Below are 26,609 nucleotides of genomic sequence, written 5' to 3' on the forward strand. Positions count from 1 at the left end.
ACAGCACAATAGGTTTAGTCAGACATGACCTTTAAGTAACCTCTCTGTAGGAGGGGGAGACAGAAAAGAGAGATATATGGGAGAGAGAGGGGAAGGAAAGGAGGAGAAGAGATGGATTGAGAGTAGAAAAGAGGGCAGAGAAAGCTTTGTGGAGTACAGGAGAGAGAGAGAAATCAGAGAAAAGAGAGGTGTGAGAGCGTAGAGGAGAGTTTGGCACACGGACAGACGCAGAGAGAAGAAGGGGGCGCTTGTTTCCTCCCCCCTCTCCTCCTCTCCGTCCAGCTTTAAAACAGCTCTTTGAAGAGGAGGAGAGGGGGGCAGTCCGTCCTGTACTCCCATCCAGCCCGGACTGGAAGGAGCGAGCCGACGTTAACCCAGATCTCAGACACTACGCAGAGCCCAGGAGCTGACAGAGAGCAGGCATGAACGACATCAAGCTGGCCCTGCTGGGGAGCCCGGGGGCCGGGAAATCAGGTGAGACACTCAGGGGGACGTTTGATATTTCTAATAGTTAAAAAAAATACATGATGATCTTCTATGAGCTGTGGGAAACATTTTATCTGTTTTAGTGCATCAGCCAGTGTTGGCAATGCAGAAATAATTTACATTTCAGTAACCCTGTCAGGTTTTTCTTCCTTTATTGAAGTTAAAATTCATAACAGTCTGAATACAACAACCTGGGCAAGTTACCTGAAGATTATTCAGCTTCTTCTTGAAGTGTTTTGATTTTAAGACCTGTCCAACTCTATGCAAGTTTATTTTAGGATTTATACCTTTGAGTTAAAATCTTCCTTTCTTTGAATTTCTTTAAAACTTTATGAGTGCTTTTTGCATCTGACTTGAATTTAAATTAATTTTTTTAACATTTGTTTGGATTTATTTGAAACATTTTCTGATTTTAAGTAAAGCTAAATCACTTTAAACTCTTTTATACCTTTGTTTGTGAAAAAAATCACAGTAAAAGTTCATACACATTGACTTAGAGTAGTTGCATTGAACTTTGACACTTCTTCATTAAGTATAAAGATATTTCAAGTATTAATTTTCAGCTTTTAGCTTCATTTACATGAATTTTAAGCTGATAATATCCCTGAGTCAATTAATAACACATTTCTGTCTTTATTTGACTTAATTTTACAACTTCTCTACATTTGTTTGAGTCGATTTTAAAGTATTTCCCCTTTTTTGGGTTAATTCAAGCCTTTTCTTTCTTTTTAGGATAATTTAGAACCTCTGCTACCTATTTTTCAGTTGAAATCCTTTAAAAAGCAGTCGACAAAGAACGTGGAATAGTTGCCTGAAAAATTCTTTGATGAGAATATGTCAACACTAATCAACATTTTAAGACTTTTCTACCTTTTTTAGTTGATTTGAAACATTTTCTTCAAAAATTCTTTAATCAGAATCAGCTTTTTAGGCCAAGTACGCTTACACAACAAGGAATCTGATTCCAGTTAGCTTTGCTCTCAGCGTACAGGAATTAAACATTAAATACAAAAAAGATTAAAAAAAAAAAAAAAGAATAAAACTGAATAAAAGAAAAATTAAGATTCTAATATGTCCAGGCTCTCTCTAGGTATTCTTTTAGTACTTACAAGTCAATGTGTTTTGACAGTATAGTCTCAAGATGTGCAAAGGGTGCAAGAAAGCTAGTTAGACATGATCAGGAGTATGAAATATGCAAGGATGTGAGCAGATTTACTCGAGGTAGACAAAGTCATTTAAGATGGTTTAATAGTGCAAATGAGGTGAGGCATTTTACCACAGAGAGCCCTCTTACTATGTATAAGTTACCATGAATTGGTTCAATTTATTACAGCATTTGAGTATAGTTAACAGGTTTAATTAGTAATTATTATGATAAATAGATAAATCAGTGTAAATACGCATAGGAGGTGACGCATTTTACCACAGTGAGCTTTCTTACACTATTTCAGTCACAGGGTATAGATTACTAACAGCATTTGAGTATGGCAAACAGAATAAGGTGAGGAATTTGAGAACAGTAAATAAATAGATTAGTTATTAGTACAGTAAATAGATGAATCAGGCATATGAGGTGAAGCATTTTACCACAGTGAGCCTTCTGACAGTGATTAAGTCACAGTGAATAGATTACTTACAGCATTTATGTATATGGTAAATAGGATAAGGTGAAGCATTTTACCACCGAGAGCCTTCTGACAGTGATTAAGTCACAGTGAATAGATTACTTACACCATTTATGTATATGGTAAATAGGATAAGGTGAGACATTTTACCACAGAGAGCCTTCTGACAGTAATTGAGTTTTAGTGAAAAGTTTAATTACTCACAGCATTTGAGCATAGTTTACAGGTTTAACTGGTAATTAGTATGGTAAATAGATGAATCAGTTCAAGTAAGCATATGAGGTGAACATTTTACCACAGTGGGCTGTCCTACAGTATTTGAGTCCCAGGGAATAGATTAATTACTTTGATTTACATTGAATTTACATTTGAGTACAATAAACAAGTTAAATTAGTAATTAGCACTGTTAATAGATGTAGTAGCGAAAATATGCATGCGAACTGAGGCATTTTACCACAGTGAGCCTTCTTACAGTACTGGAGTTACTGTAAATAGACTGACTTTTGAATTTGGTAGACAGGTTTAATTGGTTATTTGTATGATAAATAGATTAATCAGTTCAAATATGCATATTAGGTTGGACTTTTACCAGTGAGCTGTCTTACAGTATTTGAGTCACAGGGAATAGATTAATTACTTACAGCATTTGAGTACAAAAACAAGTTAAATGAGTAATTAGGACTGTTAATAGATGTATTAGTGGAAATATGCATGCAAGGTGAGGGATTTTACCACAGTGAGCCTTCTTACAGTACCGGAGTTACCTCAAATAGACTGACTTTTGAGCATGGTAAACAGGTTAAATTTGCACAGTAAAAAGATGAATTAATGCAAATATGTATATGAGTTATGGCATTTTACAACAGAAAAAACTTCTTAGGGAATTTTAGTTACAGTGACTAGATTAATTCCAGCATTTGTGTACAGTTTCAATAACTTCAGTTACTTTGTGAATGATAATCCAGCATTATCAACATATTAAAATTCTTCTACTTTTGCTGTTTTTTTATATTAAGTCTTTACTGCCTTTTAGTTTTTCTACCTGGGGGGGCTCTGCTCGTCTTTGAAATGAGTGGGGGGACTACAAGGAAAAATGGTTGGGAACCACTGCTCTGTGGAGACTAGAAATTCTTTGGCGTACTCTCACATATCCTGTACTACACCAGCACTCACAAGGCAATGTATTAGTAATCTTAGCTAATAACACGCACAAACACACACACACTCATCTCTCTCGGACCCCCAGGACCCTCATCAGTGTTAATTGTTGTCATTGGCAAAATTCTAGCATAATAGGCCTACATACACTTGTGTTTGACAAAAGATCTATGAAAACATTTGCAGCCTTTCACAACTTTAAATGTTTGTGTTTCCAAAGTCAAAAATTAAGAAATTTTGATTTTTTTCTTGTAGATTTCCAACTTTTTAAACCAGAATTCTTGGTTTGTTTTCTTGTAAATGTAGAACTGTCACAAAAATTCTGATTTTTTTCACCAAATTTTCTTTTTTTTTTTCTGCGCAAATTTAACAGATTGTCCTTTTTTCAATCTTTTATGTTGGCCCTACACACAGTTGAACATTGTTTCATGAAAACTGAAAATTATTCCATCTTATATTGATACAACACTTCATGTTTAAATTGGAGGCTTTTAGATATTGAAGGCTTCTTATATTATACACAGACTAACACCCTTAAAGTAGACTGATAAGCTACTTTACATGTTAATTATTCAAACAGATTCTAAACCCTGTTTCCTGGCCTCTTTATGTTAGATTATGGAGAGTTAGAATAGACTGGACCGGTTTTTCTATCAATAATGTAATTTTCTCCTTCCATGAAGTCAGATTTTTTTGGTAGTAAATGCATAAAAATGTCAATCAAGTTACCAAAATTTAAAGTGGCATGCTCTGTTTCATCATGCTGTCTAGCAAAGAGTGGAAAAAACACAAGAAAACCAAATCTGTAATGTTAGAAAAGAGATAAAAGTGCTATATCTGCAGCATTTCATTCACCAGAAGAAAGAGGGAGGCAGAACATCTCAGATAACACATTTAAGTGAAAAATAAAAATAGTTCATTAGTTTATCTGGCACAGTAACAATAAGAAGTTTATGTTTATGGTGATGAAGCCAAGCACACTGGTGAAATGTTCGTGTTTTGTCCCCCTATTTGTTAACCTGACACGCCAGATGGATGTATTTCACACATCCATCTGGAAAACCTTCAATACTAAGCGTTTAGGAAAGGGCAGAGCCTTCGAAAAAAAAAGCTTGGAGGGTGATTGGATGGACATTCTGTCTGTCTTATCTTTATGGGCCAATCAGAGCAACAAAACACGTGACGTAGCCCCGACAGAGGTGCGCGTGCGCAGCTGATGAGGAATAACCATGGCAACTGTAGACATGTCAGTACACAACTGAAAGTACTGCCAGTCATCGCTGATTGGTCCTGTCACTTTCTAACCAGGCCCAAACGGTTCAGACAGGAGCTTAACAAGATGGATTCGCCAGTGAGAAACACGGAAACAGGCGAATCCATCTGCTTTGCAAGGTTACCTATTTGCCACTTAAGGTTGAAAAATATCGCTCTAATTCTACTCTGGCCTCTACGGATCATTTCATCTCATTATTTGACCTTTAATGTCATTTTTCTACAATTAACCTGTCAGCTATTAATTTTAAACATTTAAATTAAACATAGATTGGTGATTTTTTTCATTATTCTGTCTTAAAATGAAGGGGTTTGGTTTTATCAGAAGACTCCTTCATCAGCAGAGACTGTATCTGTGACCAATAATGTGAGGTAAAACAGCTAAAGTACAACGTGCTGTGGGAAAACTCTTAACCAGGATTGAAAACCCTCTACCAGAGACCAAAAATGAGCCGATCTGCTGAAAACACCCATCAAATGTTGCAGTCTGGGTTTATTTGATGCTAGATTGTATATTTTTCCAATTCTTCACAGATTCGTCCACAGATTTCCAGACTTTTCCACCCAGCTCCACCAGAAGCCTCCATGACTAACATTAATGATATCCCACAGTTTGACATACTTTTCTATTTCTTTCCCTGCCGTTCTCTCAAAGTGGATTGACCTCTGGATTAACATGTGTCACTGCTCAGAGTCAGCTGAAGCTTTTATCCTCGCTGGCTTCAGTCGATTGTGTTTCTAATAACTTTGTTGAAAAACATGTGCCTAATGGGAAATTGAAACCACTGGGCTTAATTAGTCCTGATGTATCATCAACATTTAAATTATAAAAATAATCTGCTGGTTCCACTGAAGCATAATGATCCATGAGGTGGCAGAGAGACACCTGAAGACATAATGAGGCTTAGTCCCCAACAGCTTCAATAGCTGAGAGAAAAGAAGAATAAAAGTCAGCAAACAGAGACAAACTGCTCATTTATTCATGATGTAGGGCAAAAATAAGGAGATAATAACTCATGTCTTTAAATGCCTGCCTGCAGGTTTTTCCACCAAGTTTATTGGGCAATTACTTTTTTCACATACAGGTGCATCTCAATATATCAGAATATCATCAAAAAGTTAATTTATTTCAGTAATTAAAATCACAAAGGTGAGCCTATACATAATATAGATGTAATACACACAGACAGATATATTTTAAGTGTTTATTTCTGTTTAATTTTGATGATTATGACTTAAAGCTAATCAAAACCCAAAACTCAGTATCTCAAACAATTCTGCAAACTTTCTTTCTTTTTCTTTTTCTTTATTAGGATCCCCATTAGCACTAGCAGAAGCATTGACTATTCTTCCTAGGGTCCAAACACTCGAAAAGATTTCAGAGCCTTTAGTGTCACTAAACCCTGCTCTACCAAGAAGACAGATTGTAAAAAAATACCTTTGCAAGAGCCAAAATGTAAATGGTGAAATGTGGTGAAAAAAGGGCTAAAAAGGCAATAAAAACAAGTTTAAGGTGGCAAAAATGGGGAGAAAAAAGGGCAAAATAGGTCTGAAAGTGGCAAAAAATGAGTTACAGGTGATAAAAATATCTAAAAGCAACAAAAAAGTGGCAAAAACTTTGTGAAAAGTGACAAAAATGGGCAAAATGCAGCAAAAAAGATGGGAAAATGGGAAAAAGGGGACATTTAATAGCTAAAGGCAGATTAGCAAAAAGTATGATAAAAGTGGAAAAACAGGCAAAAATGAGATAAAATGGGCCAAAAGCAACAGAAATGCTTTAAAGGGGCAAAAAAGGGTTAAAAGGCAATAAAAACGAGTAAAAGGTTGCAAAAATAGGGAGAAAAAAGTGGGTAAAAAAGGGCAGAAAGTGGCAAATATGGGCAAGAAGTAACAAAAAAATGAGTTACAGGTGACAAAAATTTCTAAAACGGACAAAAATGTAGAAAAAACTTCATTAAAATTAGACAAAAATGGGCAAAATGGAGCAAAAAGGTGGGAAAATGGGAAAAATGGACATTTAATTGGCAAAGGAAGATTGAATATGCAAAAAGTGGAAAAAATTGGGAAAAATAGCAAATAGCAAAAAAAAAAAAAAACATGATATAAGTGGAAAAACGTGTTTTATCAGGTCAAAGGTCAGCGCAGCCATCTACCAGGAAGTTTTAGAGCACTTCATGCTTCCCTCAGCTGACCAAGTTCATGGAGATGCTGATTTCATTTTCCAGCAGGACTTGGCACCTGCCCACGCTGCCAAAGGTACCAAAACCTGGTTTAAGGACCATGATATCCCTGTACTTCATTAGCCTGCAAATTCACCTCACCTAAACCTCGTAGAGAATCTCTGAGGTATCGTGAAGAGGACGATGAAAGACACCAGACTCAACAACGCAGAGGATCTGAAGGCCACTAACAGAGCAACCTCAGCAGTGCCACAGACTGATCGCCCCAATGCCAAATTGCATGCTGGCAATTTATGCAGAAGGAGCCTCGACCAACCGTATTGAGTGTTGCACGGGTTCATAGTCCAAAGTTTCTGTGTTAAAAATCCTTTTTTTGTTGGTTTTAAGTAGTATTAAAATTTTACGAGACACTGAATTTTGGATTTTCATTAATTCTAAGCCGCAATCATCAAAATTAAAAGAAATAAACACTTTAAATTTATCAGACTGTGTGCATTGAATCTATAGAATATATGAGTTTACCTTTTTGAATTGAATTACTGAAATAAATCAACTTTTTGGATCCACATACGATCCATCTGCCCCTATAGTAAAGCCTTACCTGGACATTTGTGCAGGCTACTTTTCTATATAGGAACCGTACTAAACCAGATTCTGCTGATTTAAAACTCATCAGTCATGGAGGCTGGAAAATGTAGAAACTAAACCTATAAGTATGTTTGATCATCCGTCAGAGAGCTCTACCTTTGGGGGAGTTTGAATTCCCTCCACTGCTTGTGTTTATGTTGTAATTATCTCCATAAAGCTTTTACATCTGGCTCTGCTGTATTACTCTGCTGCCACTCAAACACTGTTTACATAAGAAATAACGTGAAATCGATCTGCATGATGGCCTGAAAACCCTCCAAAGATTCCACCGGCGTATTTTCCGACACTCCCAGCGGTTTATTTGGGCACATTCCAGGTTTGATTCAGAGAGAAATGCTGTTAAAGCAGAGCAGAGTTATAGGAGCCTTGTTACTGTTCAGGGTGTTGTTTTTTTTTTTATCAGTGTTCAGGCTGGCCAGCTCTGAGTTGTGTTCAAGCTTCATAAAACAACAGGATGTCTCCATTCTCACAGCTAGACGGTGAGGCAGAGCTGTAACTGTGGAGATGCATCTACAGCACATTCAGACATCCTTAAATGTTCTTCATTTTACCTTACAGCCTGATGCTGCAGTCATTTAAATTCTTTTTATTCTCATTAATCTACACTCAGAACCCCATGACAAAGTGAAAAAAGAATTTTAGATGTATTGGCAAATTTAGAAAAGAAACCCTGAAATATCACATGGAATAAGTATACAGACCCTTTGCAACAATGCTTGAAATCTGGCTCAGGTTCCTCCCATTTCTCTTGATCGTAGCTGAGATGTTACACCTTTACTGGAGTCCATCTGTGGAAAATTAAACAGATCTGACATGATTTGGAAAGGCACACACCTCTCTATAGAACAGGGGTGTCAAATTCAATCACAGCAGGGGGCTGGATTCTGAATTTAGGTCTTACCTGAGGGCCAAACAGGGTCAACATTGACAGAAACTGTCAGCCTCATTTTGAATTATGGAGAAAAAAATTGAGCACTGATGATATGATGATTCTGAGATTAAAAATAGTCTAATTGATAAGTTTAAAGGCTCAAAATCTGAGATAAAAATCAAACTTAAAAGATCAAAAGGTCAGACCATGAAATTAAAAGTCAAAAAATGTTTTGAAAAGGCAATCACATGAGATAAAATTCAAAATCAAGAGTTTTAAAGGTCCAAATATGAGACAGAATACAATATTATACATTTAAACTTCAAAATATGAGATTAAAAAAGTCAAAATCACAAGGCTTAAAGGTTCAAATATGAGACAGATCAAGTGATATGTTTTAATGGTCAAATAATGAAATAAAACTGAAAATCATTAGTTTTATCAGTCAACATATGAGAAAAAAACTGAAATCATGAGTTTTAAGGATCAAATAAGAGATCATATTCCAAATAAAACATTTTAAACTTCAAAATATGACATACAAAGTCAATCACAAAATTTAAAAACACTGTATATAAGATAAAATTCAAAATGATCTGTATTAATGGTCAATTTACAAGATAAAACTGGAAATAATGAGTTTCATCAGTCAAAATATGAGATAAAATTCAAAATAAAACATTTTAAACTTGAAAATATGAGATAACAAGTCAAAATCATCAGATTTAAAGGCAAATATATGAGATAAAATTCAATAGATCTGTATTAAAGGTCGATTTACAAGATAAAATTGGAAATAATGAGTTTTATCAGTCAAAATATGAGATAAAATTCAAAATAATTTGTGTCAAAGGTCAAATTCTGAAATAAAACTTGAAATCATGTGTTTACAAGTCAAAATATGAGAAAAAAAATCAAAATCATGGGTGTGAGGGGTGGAAATATGACATAAAATTGGGAATCATGAGTTTTATCAGTCAAAATATGAGAAAAAATTTAATCTCATAACTTTTAAAGGTCAAATTATGAGATAAAACTGGAAATCACGTGTTTTACAGGTCAAAATATGATTAAAAATTCAAAAACTAGAGATAAAATCAGAGTTTTATGGATCAAAATATGAGATAAAATTCCAAATAATTCATTTTAAACTTCAAAATATGAGTTAAAAATTCAGAATGATAACATTAAAAGGTCAAATTATGAGATAAAACTGGATATCTTGTATTTTACGGCATAAAATATGATTAAGAAATTTAAAAATCATGAGTTTGAAGGGTCAAAATATGAGATAAAACTGGAAATAATGAGTTATATCATTCAAAATATGAGATAAAATTCAAAATAAAGCATTTTAAAGGTCAAATTCTGAAATAAAACTCGAAATCATGTGTTTCACAAGTCAGATATGATTAAAAATTTCCAATTCATGGAGCGCAGATGGTCGAGTGGTTCAAGGTGCTACCCATGTACACGGGCAGCCTGGGTTCGATGACGGCCTGTGGCCCTTTGCCCCATGTCACTCCCCACTCTCTTCCCTGTTTCCAAGTCTGTCCACTGTCCTTCCTCTATCAAGAAAAGGCCCAAAAATTAATATATATATATGAAAAAAAAAACCAATTCATGAGTTTAAAGTTTAAAATTCAAAATAATACATTTCAAACTCCAAAAATATGATAGAAAATGTCAAAATCATGAGTTTTAAATGCAAATATACAAGATAAAATTCAAAATGATAAGTTTTAAAGGTCAAAATATGAGATAAAATTGGAAATCATAAATTTTAAAGGTGAAAATTTGAGAATACATTAAAAATCACAAGTTTAAAGGGTGAAAATATGACTTCAAATTTAAAATTGTGACTCTAAAATGTCAAAATATTACATAAAGAGTAATATTTATAGTAATATATATAGTATGTATACTATATATATATATATGACTTATGGATATTTAAAATCATTGAGGTTAAGTTTACATTTTAATGCTGGAGGATATCTGCAGGACTCATACTGGTGGGCCATTTATAATAAAAATATTAATTATCTTGCGGGCCGGGTCTATCTGTACCACGGGCTGGATTTGGCCCCCGGCCTTAAGATTGACACCCCTGCTGTAGAAGAACTCAGAGCTTTATATTAGGCATCTGCATTAATTCTACCCACATTCCTGGAGTCTGAGCGTCTTTTGTGTTGAATCTGTTTGTTTTCCAGCGTGCAGGCATGACTAACTTGTTGAGAATCTGTATTTATGTGACCCTCTAGCCAAAGGATAACCCCCTCAGAGGCCTTTGTCCGCCATGAGCAACAAACCTCAAGAGTTCAACACTTGAAACTTCAGCCTTTCATTACAACCGATTGTCTTGGGACATAACTGGTCTATTTTATGTGTAACTGGCGGTCTAGAGTTGAAATGTACCATACAGGTTGCCAAATATGCACACAGGTCGTCCAGAAAAGCCTTGCTGCCTCTTTAATGATAGGCTACAGTTTCCCGAGGCTGTTGGCACCTTGTTAGGCCCGTGGGAGTGAATCAGGGTCGTTTTACCCCCGCTGCTACCACCTGTGAGGAGTGAGAGTGTAATGATGCCTTGAGTCATTTTGTGGGTTTTCATTTCGTCTCTTTTTTCCAGCTGTCCTCGTGCGGTTCCTGACCAGACGCTTCATCGGTGAATATGCTTCAAACGCCAGTAAGTGTTTCCACAGATGATGGATGTTGATTTGATGGACTAATTATCCAGTCATATATGAAGGTTCGGTCCTGGGGGAACACTTTGAGTTGGCCGTTCTTGTTATTCAGGGGTTGTTTGGACAAGTTGAGGGAATGCTGCGTGCTTTTTTTGGGTTCATTTTCTTGTATTTATCTTGTATGAGTAATTTCTGAATGATTTTTGAATGTTTTATTTGGCTATTTTTAAATAAAAACCCAACATCTTCTAAAACATCTATCAAATTCTGTCTAATTTAAGGCAAATTTATGACCTTTTCTACTAATGATAGGGGTGCAAGCCTTAGAAATGATGTGCATGTTTTACTTTGTCTCATGGACACTGTATGGACAAAGGTAAAGGTCATATTAAAGCCTCCACTCTTCTTGGAAGGCTTTCCTCAAGATTTTGGAGAGTTTCTGTGGGAATTTGTACCCATTGATTCTGTGGAGCATTGATGAAGTCAGGCACTGATGGCCCATTTTCCATTCCAGTTCATCCTAAAGATACTTAATGGGGTTGAGATCAGGGCTCTGTGCAGGTCAGTCAAGTTCTTCCGTACCAAACTCATTGAACCATGTCTTTATAGTCCTTGCTTTGTGCGCCGGGGCACAGTCATGTTGGAAAAGAAACCGGCCTTACCCAAACTGTTGCCACACAATTGGAAGCATAGCATTGTCCAGAATGTCTTGGTACGCTGATGCATTAAGATCAGCCTTCAGTGGAGATAAGGGGCCGAAAAGCAACCCCATACTATTATCCCTCCTCCACCAAACTTCACAGTTGGCACAATGCCGTCAGGCAGGTAACGTTCTCCTGGCATCCACGTTTCCACTGCTCCACAGTCCAGCATCGGTGTGCTTTACACCACTTCATCTGACGCTTAGCATTGAACTTGGTGATGTGAGTCTTGCATGCAGCTGCTCAGCCATGGAAACCCATTCATGAAGCTCCCACTGCACAATTTTTGTGTTTACACCAATGCCACAGGAAGTTCAGAGACTTTCACTCACCATGCGCCTTAGCAGTCATTGACCCTGCTCTGTGATTTTTCATGGTCCTCCACTTCATGGCTGAGTCGCTCTTGTTCCTAAACAATTCCACTTTCTAGTAATATCACTTATAGTTGACTATGGAATATCCAGCAGGGATGAAATTTCCCAAACTGTCTTGTTGGTGGAATCCATCACAGTACCACACTTGAAGTCTCTGAGCTCTTCAGAACCATTTAGTATCACAAATGTTTGTGAATGGAGACTGCATGGCTAGGTGTTTGACTTTATACACCTGTGGCAACAGGTCTGAATTCAATAACAAGTGTGGCTAAATACTTTTGTCCATATTATATATTTTTGACACAAGTTGTCAAAATGTTTGGTACTTCAGCACATGTTTTTAGCTCGACACCATCTCTGTTATTTAATAATCAGTGATTTTGAAAGAAAACTACATCTTTGCCACTAGACAGGACAACAGGAGGCAATAAAGTCAACCAGAAATGCAGGAAAAACTTCTGTACACTGTCTTAAATTAACAGAAAACGGGCAAAGGTTTAGTATTGATTCGTTTTCGATAATTTTTAATAGTTTGTCTGCAAAGTTGGCAATCTAAAACAAGAAAATACCCATACTGGTTGACCAGGACTTCAGAAATTGTTGCTTTGGTATCAAAACAGACATCAATATTGTCCAGTCTTCAATAGAAACATTAGATTTTAACATTCTGGTAGCATGACAACATCAGTCAGCAAACCAGCCAGAAAGCACTGACACAGCCTCATTAGAGATAATTTGGATTTTTCTCATGCCATCTCCTGAATTGAGGTCAAATATTAATCATCTTCTCAAACATGAAAAATATTTGTCTCTTTGTCAAATAAAAAAAGTAAAAACAATGATTTTAAAAAAAGAACACTTCATGGAGCTGAAGGAGAAAACGTCGTCTTTTATCTTAACCAATTTATCTATTATCAATACTAAAATGCTGATTACTGCAAATCTGAAACTTTTTTAAAGATTTATTTTCTGGCTTTTATTGCTTTTAATGACCTCTGCCCCTCAGCTATAGGTTTGGCAGGGTGCAGAGAACACACTACCGTGATTTGGTACCAGATTTAGGCAAGAAAATAAATGCTTGGACTAAAAGAAAAGACTAAAATGTGAGGACTTTCTATGGACTAAAACTAGACTAAAATGTTTTGATTTTTTGTTGACTAAAACTAGACTAAAACTAAAAAGGATAGAAATGACTAAAATGTGACTAAAACTGAAATGCAAGACTAAAACTAAGACTAAACTGACCTGTCTGCAGCCCAAAAGAAAACATTTTGTGCACTATAGAACAAAAAATCTGTCAATGAAGACCCCCAAGACTGTTGAGCAGCTAGAATCCTTCATCAGACAAGAATGGGACAACATTCCTCTCCCAAAACTCCAGCAACTGCTCTCCTCACTACCAAACATTTACAGACTGTTATGAAAAGGAGAGGTGATGCTACAGAAAGCTAAACATGACCCTGTCCCTTCTTTTTTGAGATTTGTTGCTGCCTTCGATCTTGAAACGAGCTAACATTTTTAATGAAAGGGTAAAATGTCTCAGTCTCAACATTTATGTTTATGTTCTATTGTGAATAAAATCTGGGTTTATGAGATTTGATGACCATTGTATTCTGTTTTTATTAACATTTCACAGAGTGTCCCAACTTTTTTGAGTGCCCTGTCATCCTTATATTTTTTGGATTGACCCTCAGTGATAAAATGACCATCATTTGATCACTTTATGTCACTTTCATTGTATTTTTGACTGTTCCTATCATCCGTTTCAGACTCCCTGTACCATAAGAGGCTGTCCATCGATGGCCGGCAGCTGAATCTGGAAGTTTTCGACCCCTGCTCTCAGGTACGTCACATACCTGCACAGTTAATATTTAACAGCTTTAATAGAGAAGCAGAGACACCAAACTTTCCTGTTTTGATCTCTCTGGTTTCCCTCTGAGATTCTGAGAAAAGATAAGTTAAACAAACGAGAAACTGAGATGGATGATTTCTTTTCAAGAAAAAACAATATGACGGTTTCATGTGCTGTTGATTTATTCAACTCGTGATTATCAGATCTTTATTTTACCTATCATATCATTATTACCAGAGATGTTGATAAATCATGAGTGCTGGAAGAAAACCTGCTGTTTCCAAAATGCCAAAGAGAAAAAGAAGCTCTCCTCTTTTCAGCATTATTCTAAGATTTATTCTCTGTGGTTGAAACTGTTTTAAGCCCAAGTATGGAAGAATGTTCCTGAATTCTTCATCCAACTGAGGTGAAAGCCTGATAATTTCATTTCTCACCAAACAGCAGTAAAAGCCGTTCTGTTTTGAGTCTTTTTGGGAGGCTGCAGCACATGCCCACGACCCTGAATGAACCGTGATCAGACGTTCACCTTCAGCAGGCACGTGTACGATCCATACTGCACTCAGAGCGAGGAATCTAAAGGCTTTATGAGAATATCCCGAGGCAATGCGTGCCAAACGTCTGTCTCTTTGAAGAACAGAGCCATATAACCTGCTTACTTCTCTTTCAAACCCTGAGAGGCCTTTTACTGCACAGTTAGGGTTTTATTGGAATACCCCCTTCAGTAGAACAAGAGACGCTCATTGTCTTTGTGGTGTAAACTCGCTGTAACACTCACTCTTTTGTTAAAAACACTAGTTCATGTCCTGACCTTCTGACCTGCAGTACGTAAGAGAACCATGAAGTCAATAAAGCCAGAAGGTTTTTATTTATGCATTTATTTTTTACAGTGCTCAGTCTTTTCTTCAGGCTGCTTGCCCCCCCTGCTGTGTTTATGTCTCCTCAAGGTCACTGACAGTCGTCCTTTTCTTACTCTGCACGAGTCTGGTGTAGTTCAGGGTGACAAAAAGAGCAGCCATTACCACTGTTTAGGAAGGAAGCCCTATATGGATGTGCATCTAAGTGTTTGAGAACAAGTAAAGTAGTCCAGACTTACTCTAAGATATGCATTTCAGCTGCAAGGGTCTGCATCTGATCACTTATGATTACAAGAGTCCTTAGATTCTCTGTCCAAGCCTGATACCAGCCAAAACTCAGCCTGTGGCCTGGAGCTGGGTTGGGACAGGTACCCACCCCCCCTCCTCTTGGGCCTGGGCCAGCCTGGGAGGGACGACGAGTCAAAGACATGTGTCAAGGACATCTAATAATTCTATCAGACAGCAGCAGAACTACATTTAACCTGGATTTCTGAGTCTTAGTCTGGTTTTCATGAAAGAACTCCAAAACAACACAGCACAAACTCGGTGTGACTAGAGACAAGTCACCCAGCTCACGTGTTGAATCAAACATTCTTTCAATAGAAATTTACTCCAAGTGGTTCATTTTTCCACTAAATGTTGACATAATAAGGGAGAAAATCAGCGAAAAAGTGGCTCAGCCAGCCTGCTCCACTCTGCAAGCACAGTGGCAGGATATCTGAGGTACAGGGCCCACCTGCAGTGGGGCACCAGCACACAAAAAAAAGTCAAATATTATTGTAAAGTAGTTAGAAACCCTGGTAGAGACTGCAGGTTATTTACTCTATAATAGAACAGACTGGGGATTATGAAAAACTTAAATATTTATTTCACTGATACACAAAGACATCAGTAAAAAATTAACTTCATACCAAGAAGCTGAAGGGACTTTGTTGCATTTTGGCCACTATTGAACTTGTACTGTACTGCTACTAAAAGGGCACCCTGGAGGACCAGTGTCACATTATAACTAGAAGTTGTTCCGATTCCAATACCAATATCGGAAATACGTCTAATACTGCTTAAAATGTAGGTATTGGTATCGTGAGTGCACGAGTTTATGCACCGATCCAATACCGTTTGGTTCAACTTTACATTTTGCTTCTTCATATATTTTGCTAAATGTCAGCACTTTAAACGGAAAATCAATTCTTCTTCAATGCCGGAAAACACTGCATGCACAAGCTACTGTTTTAAGAGCAGCGAAGAAGAACCAAAGGACCCAGTGCGGCAGCAGAGAAAGGTGGCTGTGTGACAGTTTTCTCTGAATGTGATCATTAAAACACCTTCCAGACCAGCGCGGTTGTACACGACAAAAAGTGACACAGCTTATAAAAGTTAAATAACTTTTGAAATAATTTTCTTGTTTTAAATACACATTGTCATAAATGTATAGCTATGCAATCCCTGGAAAGTCAAAGCACGCTGCTTGACAAACCCAGGGGGCTTCTTCAAAGCAAAGCCTTCTCTGCACTGTACATCCATCTTTCAATAAAATGGTTAAATGTATGATGAGAAAGACATAAATGAGGAACCTAACAATAATCGCAGATTAAATCACAATCACAATATTGCGGGGAAAAAAATCGCAATTCACTAATTTTTTCAAATCGTTCAGCCCTACCTCTTACTTGTTTTTTTACTCTTGAAGCTAGCTGTTGTGCTTTCCCATTGATGCTACTGATGCCTTTAAATCCCATGTGGCAGCATTTTCAGCGAGCCTGGAACTCGTCCAAATCCACACCAGTAAACCCGATACTGAACGTCTTTTTATCCATTTTAATCCAATTCTGATCATCTATTAATGCTAGCTTGAATGCTAATCGCCATATTGTTTACCCTCTATGAGGGTCCATCAGCCAATCACAGGCTGTTCTGTGATCATGCAATGTTGCCTGAATAGAGGCTTAAGAGTCTCCCGGTTATTTCTGGTGGAAACACAGCTTTGTTGTGAAACTCTGAGTCAGAGTAAAGATCATTTTTGTCTCTAGCCAAGTCCAATAAAAATAAGATGTTCAGAACCTATAGGTTACACAGTGGAAACTTACATTTAATCCCCTTGGTATGGTACCACATTAAAAGCTTCTGCTGCGCTGTCTTTGCAGAGCTCGGAGGCCAGGTGCATCCTGGAGGAGCCGGTGGATTGGGCAGACGGCTTCGTGGTTGTGTACAACATCAGCGACCGAACCTCCTTCATCAACGCCAAGAACATCCTGCGGCAGATTCGGGAGGCGCGCATGGACAACTGCAAAGGGTCAGAAAAAAACACAGAGGGGTATTTTATTCTGAAAAGACTTTGGTGAAACACTGCAGGGTTTTAGAAAATTAAAACACGGAGGATCAGAGCAGCTGGAAGATTATTATTTCAAACTTTTTTTCCACAAACTTTGAGCTGAGTGATGTAACATGAACCATACCCTCTACAGAGGCGGATAAATAATTCTTAAAAATATTGTCTTATGACTTAGAGGCTTCATGGGTTATTACAGAAAAGTTTGGGTCCAAGAATATAAACAATGTGTTAAAACTGAACTAAGAATCTGACATTATTAGTTAGAAGAAGCCCATTTTTAGGGATTGAATACCTCATGTAAAAAAATCAGATATCATATTTAGCAGCTCAATTGAAACATAAAATGAAATGTTGCCCATGTTAGAATATGAAGTAATGCCTGACCCTGTTGTACTCTGGGGCAACTGTGGATCAGTGGAAGAGGTCGGTCATCTCTCAGCTGGGATGTTGGGGGTTTATTCCCAAGCATGGGCAACGGACTTAAACCCAATTGCTCCAACTGCTAAGTCAATGTGAATACGTATGATTAGGTATGACTGGGATGAGTTAATACTGATGGGAAGCCATGGCAGCCTTTACCACCAGTGTGTGAATCAGGTGACTGGGTGTGACCAGCGGCGAAAAAGCACTTTGAGTAGTTAGATGACTGGAAAAGCGATGCACAAGCTTAAATCCCTTTACTTGCCCATTCACGTCCTAGTTTTGACACTATGGTCAGGTATGGGAGCATATGCTGGTTCGCCACTTCGCTGCGTCAGCCGTGGTCCTGTACTGCTCTGGCCCCCTGATGACCATCCTCCAGGCCTCTGCCAGGCCAGTGCCCTACCTCTCAAACACATGCGGCTGCCCCTGGCATCTGGACCAACCCACCGTGTCCTGGGCACCCAGTTTTCAGTGAGCTTGATCAGGCCCGGGAAAGCACGCCAGATGCCTTTAAAAGCGCAGCGGCGGTTCCTGTTTCATACAGCTGACCCATCCTGTCCCTGCTCTCCTGAGCATGTCAGCATTAGACAGAGTCTTGCCAACAATACCACAGATATGATTACAGCAGTTCAGAATCAGACGTAGTTGCTCATGGAGCTGAAAGGAGGACCGCATCCCATGCCTTCTGAGCCTCAGAAGGCAGGGTTTGCACCCCCACACGTTTAAACAACATTGCATGTAAAAACTCAGAATGAAAGTTCTGCACAGGAGTAGTTAGACGAGCAAGACACATGAAGGGTGCAGGGAAAAGCCCTTGGGACCCTTGCTTGCAGATAAGGTAGGATGAAGATTGCTGGTGGTGCCGAGGAGTTGCTGACCTGCTCTGAACTGTTACGGCTTAGTCTGAGGCTGTCTTTCTGGGTTCGACACCTGGACTTTTCCTCAGGAGGACTCTTGCATACCTGCGATGTTGAGGGACCTGGCTTGGCCTGGGATTTCTATCGCTGCCTCATCTGAGGTGAGGTGCCCTGGCATTGGCAAGACTTGTGTGGGTGGACATACCTACTACTGATCCAGCCATGCGCTGGACGCCACACTGATGCTGCATACTGCAGCTGTAGCAATGATTGGCTTTTTGCCTTGTCTGTTTATACCAACTTTCATACTGAAAGATGAGGTATTTTAAAGTGGCTCAGTGAGATGTCAAATTTTAAAGTAAAAAGCTACAAACCTCTGATATTTATTTTCTTCTATTACAACACTCTTTAGTGGAAAATAACTTTTATAACCTTTTTCATAAACCCTTTTCATAAACACTTTTCATAAACGCTTTTCAAAACAATGTTGCAAAGGGTTGCAAAGACAGCAATAAAAAAACAAAGTATTCTAATGTGCTACAAGTGAAACAAAACATCAAAAATCCCCTGAAGCTGTGTGGTCTTGAAGCTGAAAGTCCAAAAGCAATAAATCTGACGGATAATTAATTCATGTTAAAAAAAAGTTTGCTATTCTTTTTCAGGTATCTTGTAAATTTGGTTTGCTGGGAAATGAAAAAAAAAACATCTGTCATGCGAGCAGGCATGAATTAAAGCCTTTTAATAATGAGGAAGGAGGAGATTTATGGATCCAGTGACAGAATGTGGTTATAAAAGGAGACAGTTGAGTCTTAATGGAGATAAAAACTGGAAATATTAGACTCTCTTGTTTTTATGAGTTTGTAAATCAAATGTGCTGAGCCAAAATACAAACTTTTAGGGGTTTTTGGCATTTAATCTGGCAACAGTTTGCTCACATAGCTCAGATTTTATTCATGCAAGAGAATCAAAATTATTGTTTCAGTCAAGAATTAAAGTCCAGGGTGTGCTTTGGAAACACAGATGTTATAAAAGTGCTTTGTACTCTTAATCCTTTCAGTTTTCATATCAGTTGACTAAGTTTTAAATAATCTCTTTTCATTATTTGGCTTTTCATAAAAGACTTTCCCTGCTTTACTGAACTGAAGTTTAACCACAGTGATGTTTTTATGGCTGAATAGAAAAGCTCAGAACCTAATCTAATGTCAAAGTGAATCAATATATGATAAAACTTTAAAGGGATAAACCGCTATTTTTCCAAGTTTGGCTGTATAAGGTGCTTAGTCTAAAATTAGACTACACTGTACCTCTCTATGGGGTTTATAAAGCCTACTTGGCTGTTCTTGAGCATTCTCCCCTCCAAAGTAAAATACAACCTGAAATCTATGATGGCTACTATCATTACTATTACCAAGCACCTTAGCAAATATTTAAAAGTTAAGTATCCTTTCAACCTTTAATGGTTCGACCAGTTCTTAGCTGATTAAACTTATCACGACGCAAAGGTAGGATTGAGGAATTTAGATAAAGGTAAGGATAACCCTGTTCACCTAATCACTCTGCTTACAGGAAAAAAGCTTGTCCTCCAAGATAACCCTGTAATGCAGCAAGCATAGCTTACCTAGCTGTGTAGACAATGTAGCTACGTAGCTTATGTAGCTAATACAGAGAAGCTAGGCTTACAAAAGTATTCTAAATGTACCACACAGGAGTATTTGTCAAGATTTTAACACCCTTATCAACACGAATGGACAAAACGCTTTCTTTATGCAAATGTTTATGGCAACAACCTAAAACGATGATGGATAATGTCCAAATTATTCTCTTGATCAGTGGTTCTTAACTGGTCAGGCATCAGGACCAACTACATCCTCCTTAAGAGAAATCATGACCCAAATTTAAAAAAAAAAAAGAAAAAAATCAATATTTCCATGTTGGTTAATCAGTCGTCACTGGAAAGTCAGTATTCTTGGCTACCATTACACCATGAAAACATAAGAACACTCCAAAAAGTGTTGATGTTTGGACTCTAAATAGAAAAAACCTATTGATCAAAAACACAGGACAGAACAAACACATAAGAAAAACTCAGAATTACTGAAGGATTTGCATGTATACATCTTATTTGACTTCATTTTCCAGAGATAGCACAGAAGTTTGGTAATTTCTCCAAGAACTTCTTTGTTATCTTGGGTAAACAAGCTTTATTTTCCAACAAAAGGGAGACAAATAGGTAGAAGTCTAGAGAAAAATACTGAATTTTACTCGTAATCATAGGAAAACCTAAAAAAAAAAAATATATATATATATACATCTATGAAGTTACTGTATGTCCACTTAGGGCTTCCGTAGATAGTTTTGTTACATCTTTTTCTCATACATTCGCGACCAACTGGAAAGAGCTTCGCATCCCATTTTTGGGTCCCGACCCACCAGTTGAGAGCTAGGGCTGGGCAATTAATTGCAAATTAGATTAACTCACAATGTGGCCTGCTGCAGTTTTCAAATCGCAGAAGTTGCAATATTTCTTTAACTTGAAATATGTCGAAATACCAGTTTAATAAATCAATTTTTTTTGCAGCAGCAGAGATTTTACATACATCATGCAAACATTTAAGTGTATGTTTTTCTTAATCAAAATGAATGACATAAAAATGACAACGCCCTTAAACAAAGCAAATAACATCACATTTGCAATATGAGCAAAAAAGGCTCATTCTATGTAAAACTGATGAAGCCTTGCGATACTTCATGAAAGTCAAACCCCAGCTGCGATCAGCTGGTAGCCAGGTTCACCTCCTCCATCCCAGCCGCCTCCTTTAAAGCTTAAAGCTATATTCAGATTCATACTACCATAGATTAATTGCTTCTGAGATAATTTCACTGTTTTCAACACACATGGTCTTATTTAATTGTTCAGCCCTGTTGAGAACCACTGCTCTAGATGAAGCTCAAAGATCCTGAATGCTCCATAAATCTGCTGAGAGCACAACATGGTAAACTGAAGCCCAACACGTGACAACTGTGGAAACTGACCTTAATGTAATATCAATAATACTACAATGTAGTGTCCAACTTCAGACTTGTAGAAGTTAACTCCTCTGATGTTCTCAGCAGCTTAACATAAAACATCATCACACATGCACATAAACAACATGGTCAGTTAAGTTTAAATCACTTAAAGATTTCAGGGAAATAAAGGCAGAAACATCCCTTGAGAGGGCTCAAAACAGGGATGATAGAAAAAAGAGATAATAAATACAGTCAGAGAATTACACCACAGATTACTGGGAGCGTCTATGAAGACGAGAGAGCCTTTTAGTATTTTACTTACAATAATGGCTCCCAAGAAAGTTCGATGGATGTGAATCATTTACAGCAGAGCATGATCCTCCACGTTGTCTGAGCGTCTCTGGTGTAAACAATCCAGCATGGCCTGCCTTAGGCTGGGGGGGGGGTGTTACGGGGTATTTAAGACCCTACGAACTCTGGGTAACTCAGTTCACGCCGACAGTAAGAGCAAATAACGTCAGTCTTATCTGGCATAATCTTAAAGCCCAGCTTGCCATTCAAAAGTCTCCGTCCTTTATCCATTTCTGCTGCTCGCTACCAACATCACCACGGCACCGCTTCCTGATCGCACAAACTACGGGATGCGTCGAGGGTAATAAAGACGGCGCGTGCGCGTTAATCTACAGCTACAAAAAATAGTGGCGTTAAAATGGATTTAAGTTAACGAGTTTTCGTTAACTTTGACAGCCCAAATTATAACCTGCCCTCACTCATGAACACTATATTCTAACATAAAACATATTAAGCAAAATCCTACAGACATAATTTTGTCTTTTTCTGGCTCCTTATCTATCTATCTATTTCATCTATCCTTTTGAATGCAACATTAATAAGGTTTTTTTTTTTCTAAGTTGCTGCTTGTTTTATAGAGAAGCTTTGAAACCTTATATGAACCAAGTAAAAATTATTATTATTATTTTTATTTTTTTTGCAGTACCTTTCTGAAAATTAAGAACAGATTTAAAAAAAAAGTTATCTTTCTGTTTTATTTTTTTTTTGACTCCCACTCTAACATGAACTGCTTAAAGGGCCGAGGGTCAGTGTATTTTCTGGCAGTTCAGTTTCTTGTTTCTTGTTGAAACCAGGCGCAGGAATCACACAAAACTCTTTCTATTCTGTTTTTTTATATTTGCAGAAAATGCAAAAATAATGATCAAAAAATAAATAAATAAATAAATAAATTTAACTTAAAACTGAGAAAACTGTTTTACCAGTTTTCTGGGGAAAAAAAAGGAAAATAACCTTTAAGAAAAGTGTGTGTTTTCCAATGCTGCTAATTTGTTTTCTTGTTTTAAAGAAATGCTTCCCGTGATGGCTATCTAAGCCAAAATTTTGAAATAAGGGCTTTAATTTTGAAATTTTAACCCCTCCTATTGAGCCACATGCTTTTCTTTTTCTCAGTACTTTATTAAAACAACAAAAGGAAACAACAGAATTAAGAAAAACAAAAACAAAAAATGACTTTTTTGGTATTTGACCCTGTTTTTACAACTTTGTGACTGAAAAAAAAACAGGAAAACACTTCTTTTTTCCCTTTATTCCATTTTCTGTCCAAAAAAAAAAAAAAAAAATTGAATGACGGGTTTCCCTCAAGGGCCCCTGTTTCCCATGTTTCATTTTCCCATTTTTAAACAGCAGTTGTGAAACACGGTGTTTCCTGATTTTGGATTTCTCATTTCAAATTAAAACTATTGGCTCTAAAATGCATCGACCCATTTGAATCCTCAGTGGTTATAATATAATAAATAATAGTAATAAACTTTGTTTGTATAGCATCTTTCAAAACAGAGCTTTACAAAGTGCTTTCACAGGAGCTCGACTGCAACATGAAATTAAGTTATTTGAGTTCAAATGAAGATGCTCCAGGGAAGAACCCAGCAAAGTTAAGATAAAATCATCCCCATGCAGAGAGAACATCCAGGAAACTAAAGCTTTTATTGGCTCCCAAACACTCTACTCTCTACACCACCCACTGTTAGGTGCTAACATGTCTGGTTGGTTCCCTCTCTCTGTTTCAGGGAGGTGGAGGTTCCCGTCTGTCTTGTGGGTAACAAACAGGATCTGTGTCACGTCCGGCAGGTCCGTGAAGACGAGGGCCGCTGCCTGGCTCAGGAGAACCGCTGTCACTTTCAGGAGGTCTCGGCTGCCGAGAGCTACCAGGACATCGCCAACCTCTTCACCCAGCTCATCCGGCAGGTGATGGACCACCTGAAGTACAGGGCCGACCGACGGCGCTACAGCGGCTCCAAGTCGATGGCGAAGCTCATCAACAACGTGTTCGGGAAGAGGAGGAAGTCAGTGTGATAGGTGCAGAGAGGGACTGGGATATTATGTGTGGACCTGTGATAAGAGGTTACAAGCTGGGTCGGAAAACTGATTTAGCACAGACACAAAAAAAATCCATGTCAGGAGATGGAGGGGTTTGGATGGCGTCTGTGGGTCTGAATCTACTATATTTACAAACAAACTTAAGTTTTGTACATCTAATTTTGCCTTACATAGGCTTCTTTACCTTTTCAAAGAAATTTAAAATTGTTTTGAAGAAAAGCAGGTTGTTGAAAAGGACAGAGGCTTACAAATGAAGGGTGAGGATGGGAAGAAGAGCTTGTGAGGGGAAAAACAGGAAGTAAAAAGCTGGAAAGTTACGTCAAAATTGAGGGTCATAAGGTTGGGAACCTTTCAATGAAGGAATTGTTCAAAATATTTTACTATCAAAATTACAATTGAAGCCAGGGCCAAAAAGTGCCCACAGCCTGCAGTTCCTTGAGTGACCACTGGAGGCTGAGTCCAAAAGTGAGTCAACCCCCATTCTGCCCCATGCAAAAATTACAAACTTTAATTAAGAAATATACTTATTTATGGCCTTGTAAAAAGAAGTTATTTTGGTCTGTACGGTATGTTTTTTTACTTGTGAAAACTGAAAAAGGGTTGAATTATTATTATAAACTATTTTAATGCTAACATGCATTATTAGCGGCGTGTTTGCTTGTGTGACTTTGAGCCACTGAACTTGGCCCCTTGTTTTGTACCTTTTGGCTATTTTTCATGCTAATTTGTGCACACATTTCCCTTTATTGTGCTTTTTTATTGTATAAACAAGCCTTCCAAAAAGCCTGAATTTTCTCAGTCAATTTTTGGCCTTATTCAGCAACATGTTAGCACTAAAATGTGGGTTGTTAGATTTATTTCAGATTTTGATTTTCCTGGCTGCACTGTACAATGATTATTGATGTTTTTTTTTTTTTTTTCTGCAGAGGCCCCATAACTGAATCATGCCATAATCTTTATGTTGCTCACTTTGTGAAATTTGCAAATGTTATATTGGTGTTAAAACATTATCCAAAGAATCCCTATAATGCTGATTGTACTGACAGCTACTTTAAAGGCGGTTATTTTTGGCTACTTTGTTGCTGTTTTTTCCTCCATAAAACCTGATAACTAATAAAGTTCCCAAAATTAAATCAAATAAATTAATGTTTACTTTTTACATCCATGTACTGCCTTTATAACTGTTTTTATTATCTTTGGCATGCAGCCTCCATGCCAGGTAGATGAACATGCCAGATCCCGTTGCATGGATTTATTTCACATTCATCTTGGCGAGCTCCCGTGCAAAGTGTCCAAAAAATTCTCAGAAGGTGATTGGTGGAACGTTCTGTGTGTCGCATTCATCATGGGCCAATCAGAGCAACAAGACATAATGAAGTAGTAAGCATGCGCTGCTCCAGTTGTTCATAGAACTCATGCTGAGGCCAGGAGAAGTGCAAAAACAACTTCTCCAAGAAGAACTGCCGCTATTCTACAACTACATACAAGCTAATCACTACATTAGCAGCCATTGTATATACCAACTCACCCCATAACTGTGGGAATATGTGCCCATTCATTCTGTAGAGCATTTATGAGGTCAGGCACTGATGTTGGACAAGAAAGTTTGGCTTGCAATCTCCATTCCCGTTCATCCCAAAGATACTTAATGGAGTTGAGATCAGGGATCTGCAGGCCAGTCAAGTTCTTCCACACCAAACACATCAAACCATGTCTTTATGGTCCCTGCTTGTGCATTTGGTCACAGTCATGTTGGAATAGAAAAGGAGCTTCTACAAACTGTTGCTACAAAGTTGGAAGCATAGCATTGTCCAGAATGTCTTGGTATGCAGTCGCTGACGTGGTCTTCCTCTTTGTGGCTGAGTCGCTGTTGTTCCTAAACACTTCCACTTTCTAATTATATTACTTACATTTGTGAAACTTCCAGCAGGGATAAAAATTCTCAAAGTGTCTTACTGCAAAGGTGGCATCCATCACAGTAACATGTTCGTAGTCACTGAGCTCTTTAGAAAGACCCAGGATAACAAATGTTTGCAGACTGCATGGCTAGGTGTTTGATTTTATACAACTGTTGTGACAGGTTCGATTAAAACACCAGATTCAATAATTAACAGGTGTGGCCAAATACTTCCATCCATCTCTTTTCTCCTTCGTTATGCAGCCTGAAGATAAAATGTCATAAATGTACATTTTAGCATCGCTTTTATTAACGTTACATTATAAGATTTTTATTGTAATGCAATGCTTTGGTAATGTGATCATTTTTTAGTATTATTTTTGCAGTTTAAAGTTTCAGCGTGATTAGATATGATGTTAAACATAGAAACACATAAAGTCTTAGGCCGTGATCTCATTCAGAGCTGCACTGTTGTTCTTCTTAAACCCGGTTATGTCACCATGTACAGGAGGAATGTACCGCACATTGTGAAACATAATATTCACTGTTTCGTAGCCGAATGTGTCTTTTTTTTGTAAATACTGTAAAAACACTGGCTGTTCCAGAGGAAATTAAAGCCAAACATTGCTTAATAAGACGTGTGTTTTGGTTCCTCAGAGGGGTGAGCTGTTTCCCTTTGAGCCCAACTTTAATTAGAGGGAAAAAGCTGCCAGAAAAAATGAGGAATTTCCTGTGTGTAGCTGCTAAAAATAGACAGTTTAGAGGCAGGAGAAGTGGGAAATGCACCATTATCGCACTGATTTTTCTCCTGTAAAACGAAACATGATTCCTGAAGTGGCCACTAGATGGCAGCACAGTTATCCAAACACTCTGATGTGTTTTTTTTTCCTCTGTAATGATTTCCTGCTCATGTGGCCTGACCTATTACACACTAATCAATTCAAATTATAGAGATTAATGACAGTGAGGGATCAAAGAAGCACATGAGTGAGAA

General features: G+C 37.7%; 1 protein-coding gene across 2 annotated transcripts; it reads left to right on the top strand.

Moving 5' to 3' along the window:
- Positions 1–214: 214 nt before the first annotated feature.
- rerglb (RERG/RAS-like b) lies at positions 215–26,226 on the top strand. Of its 2 annotated transcripts, XM_041794639.1 has the most exons (5): positions 217–474; positions 10,874–10,930; positions 13,773–13,846; positions 16,854–17,002; positions 23,409–26,226. In XM_041794639.1, the coding sequence occupies exons 1-5, from the start codon at positions 423–425 to the stop codon at positions 23,692–23,694; spliced, it is 618 nt and encodes a 205-aa protein (XP_041650573.1). In that variant the 5' UTR covers positions 217–422; the 3' UTR covers positions 23,695–26,226. The 2 variants fall into 2 exon arrangements, with proteins under 2 accessions (XP_041650574.1, XP_041650573.1); XM_041794640.1 differs by lacking the exon at positions 10,874–10,930 and having other exon boundaries at positions 215–474.
- Positions 26,227–26,609: the final 383 nt, after the last annotated feature.

The sequence above is a fragment of the Cheilinus undulatus genome, linkage group 9 (assembly GCF_018320785.1).
Source record: "Cheilinus undulatus linkage group 9, ASM1832078v1, whole genome shotgun sequence".
In the NCBI taxonomy this organism is placed as follows: domain Eukaryota; kingdom Metazoa; phylum Chordata; class Actinopteri; order Labriformes; family Labridae; genus Cheilinus; species Cheilinus undulatus.

What these genes read in the sequence shown, in the direction of transcription:
- rerglb (XM_041794639.1), top strand. Translation starts at nt 423, where the DNA reads ATGAACGACATCAAGCTGGCCCTGCTGGGGAGCCCGGGGGCCGGGAAA. An exon ending in CCCGGGGGCCGGGAAATCAG is followed by an intron (nt 475 to 10,873) that starts GTGAGACACTCA and finishes TCTTTTTTCCAG; the next exon opens with CTGTCCTCGTGCGGTTCCTG. An exon ending in CGCATGGACAACTGCAAAGG is followed by an intron (nt 17,003 to 23,408) that starts GTCAGAAAAAAA and finishes TCTCTGTTTCAG; the next exon opens with GGAGGTGGAGGTTCCCGTCT.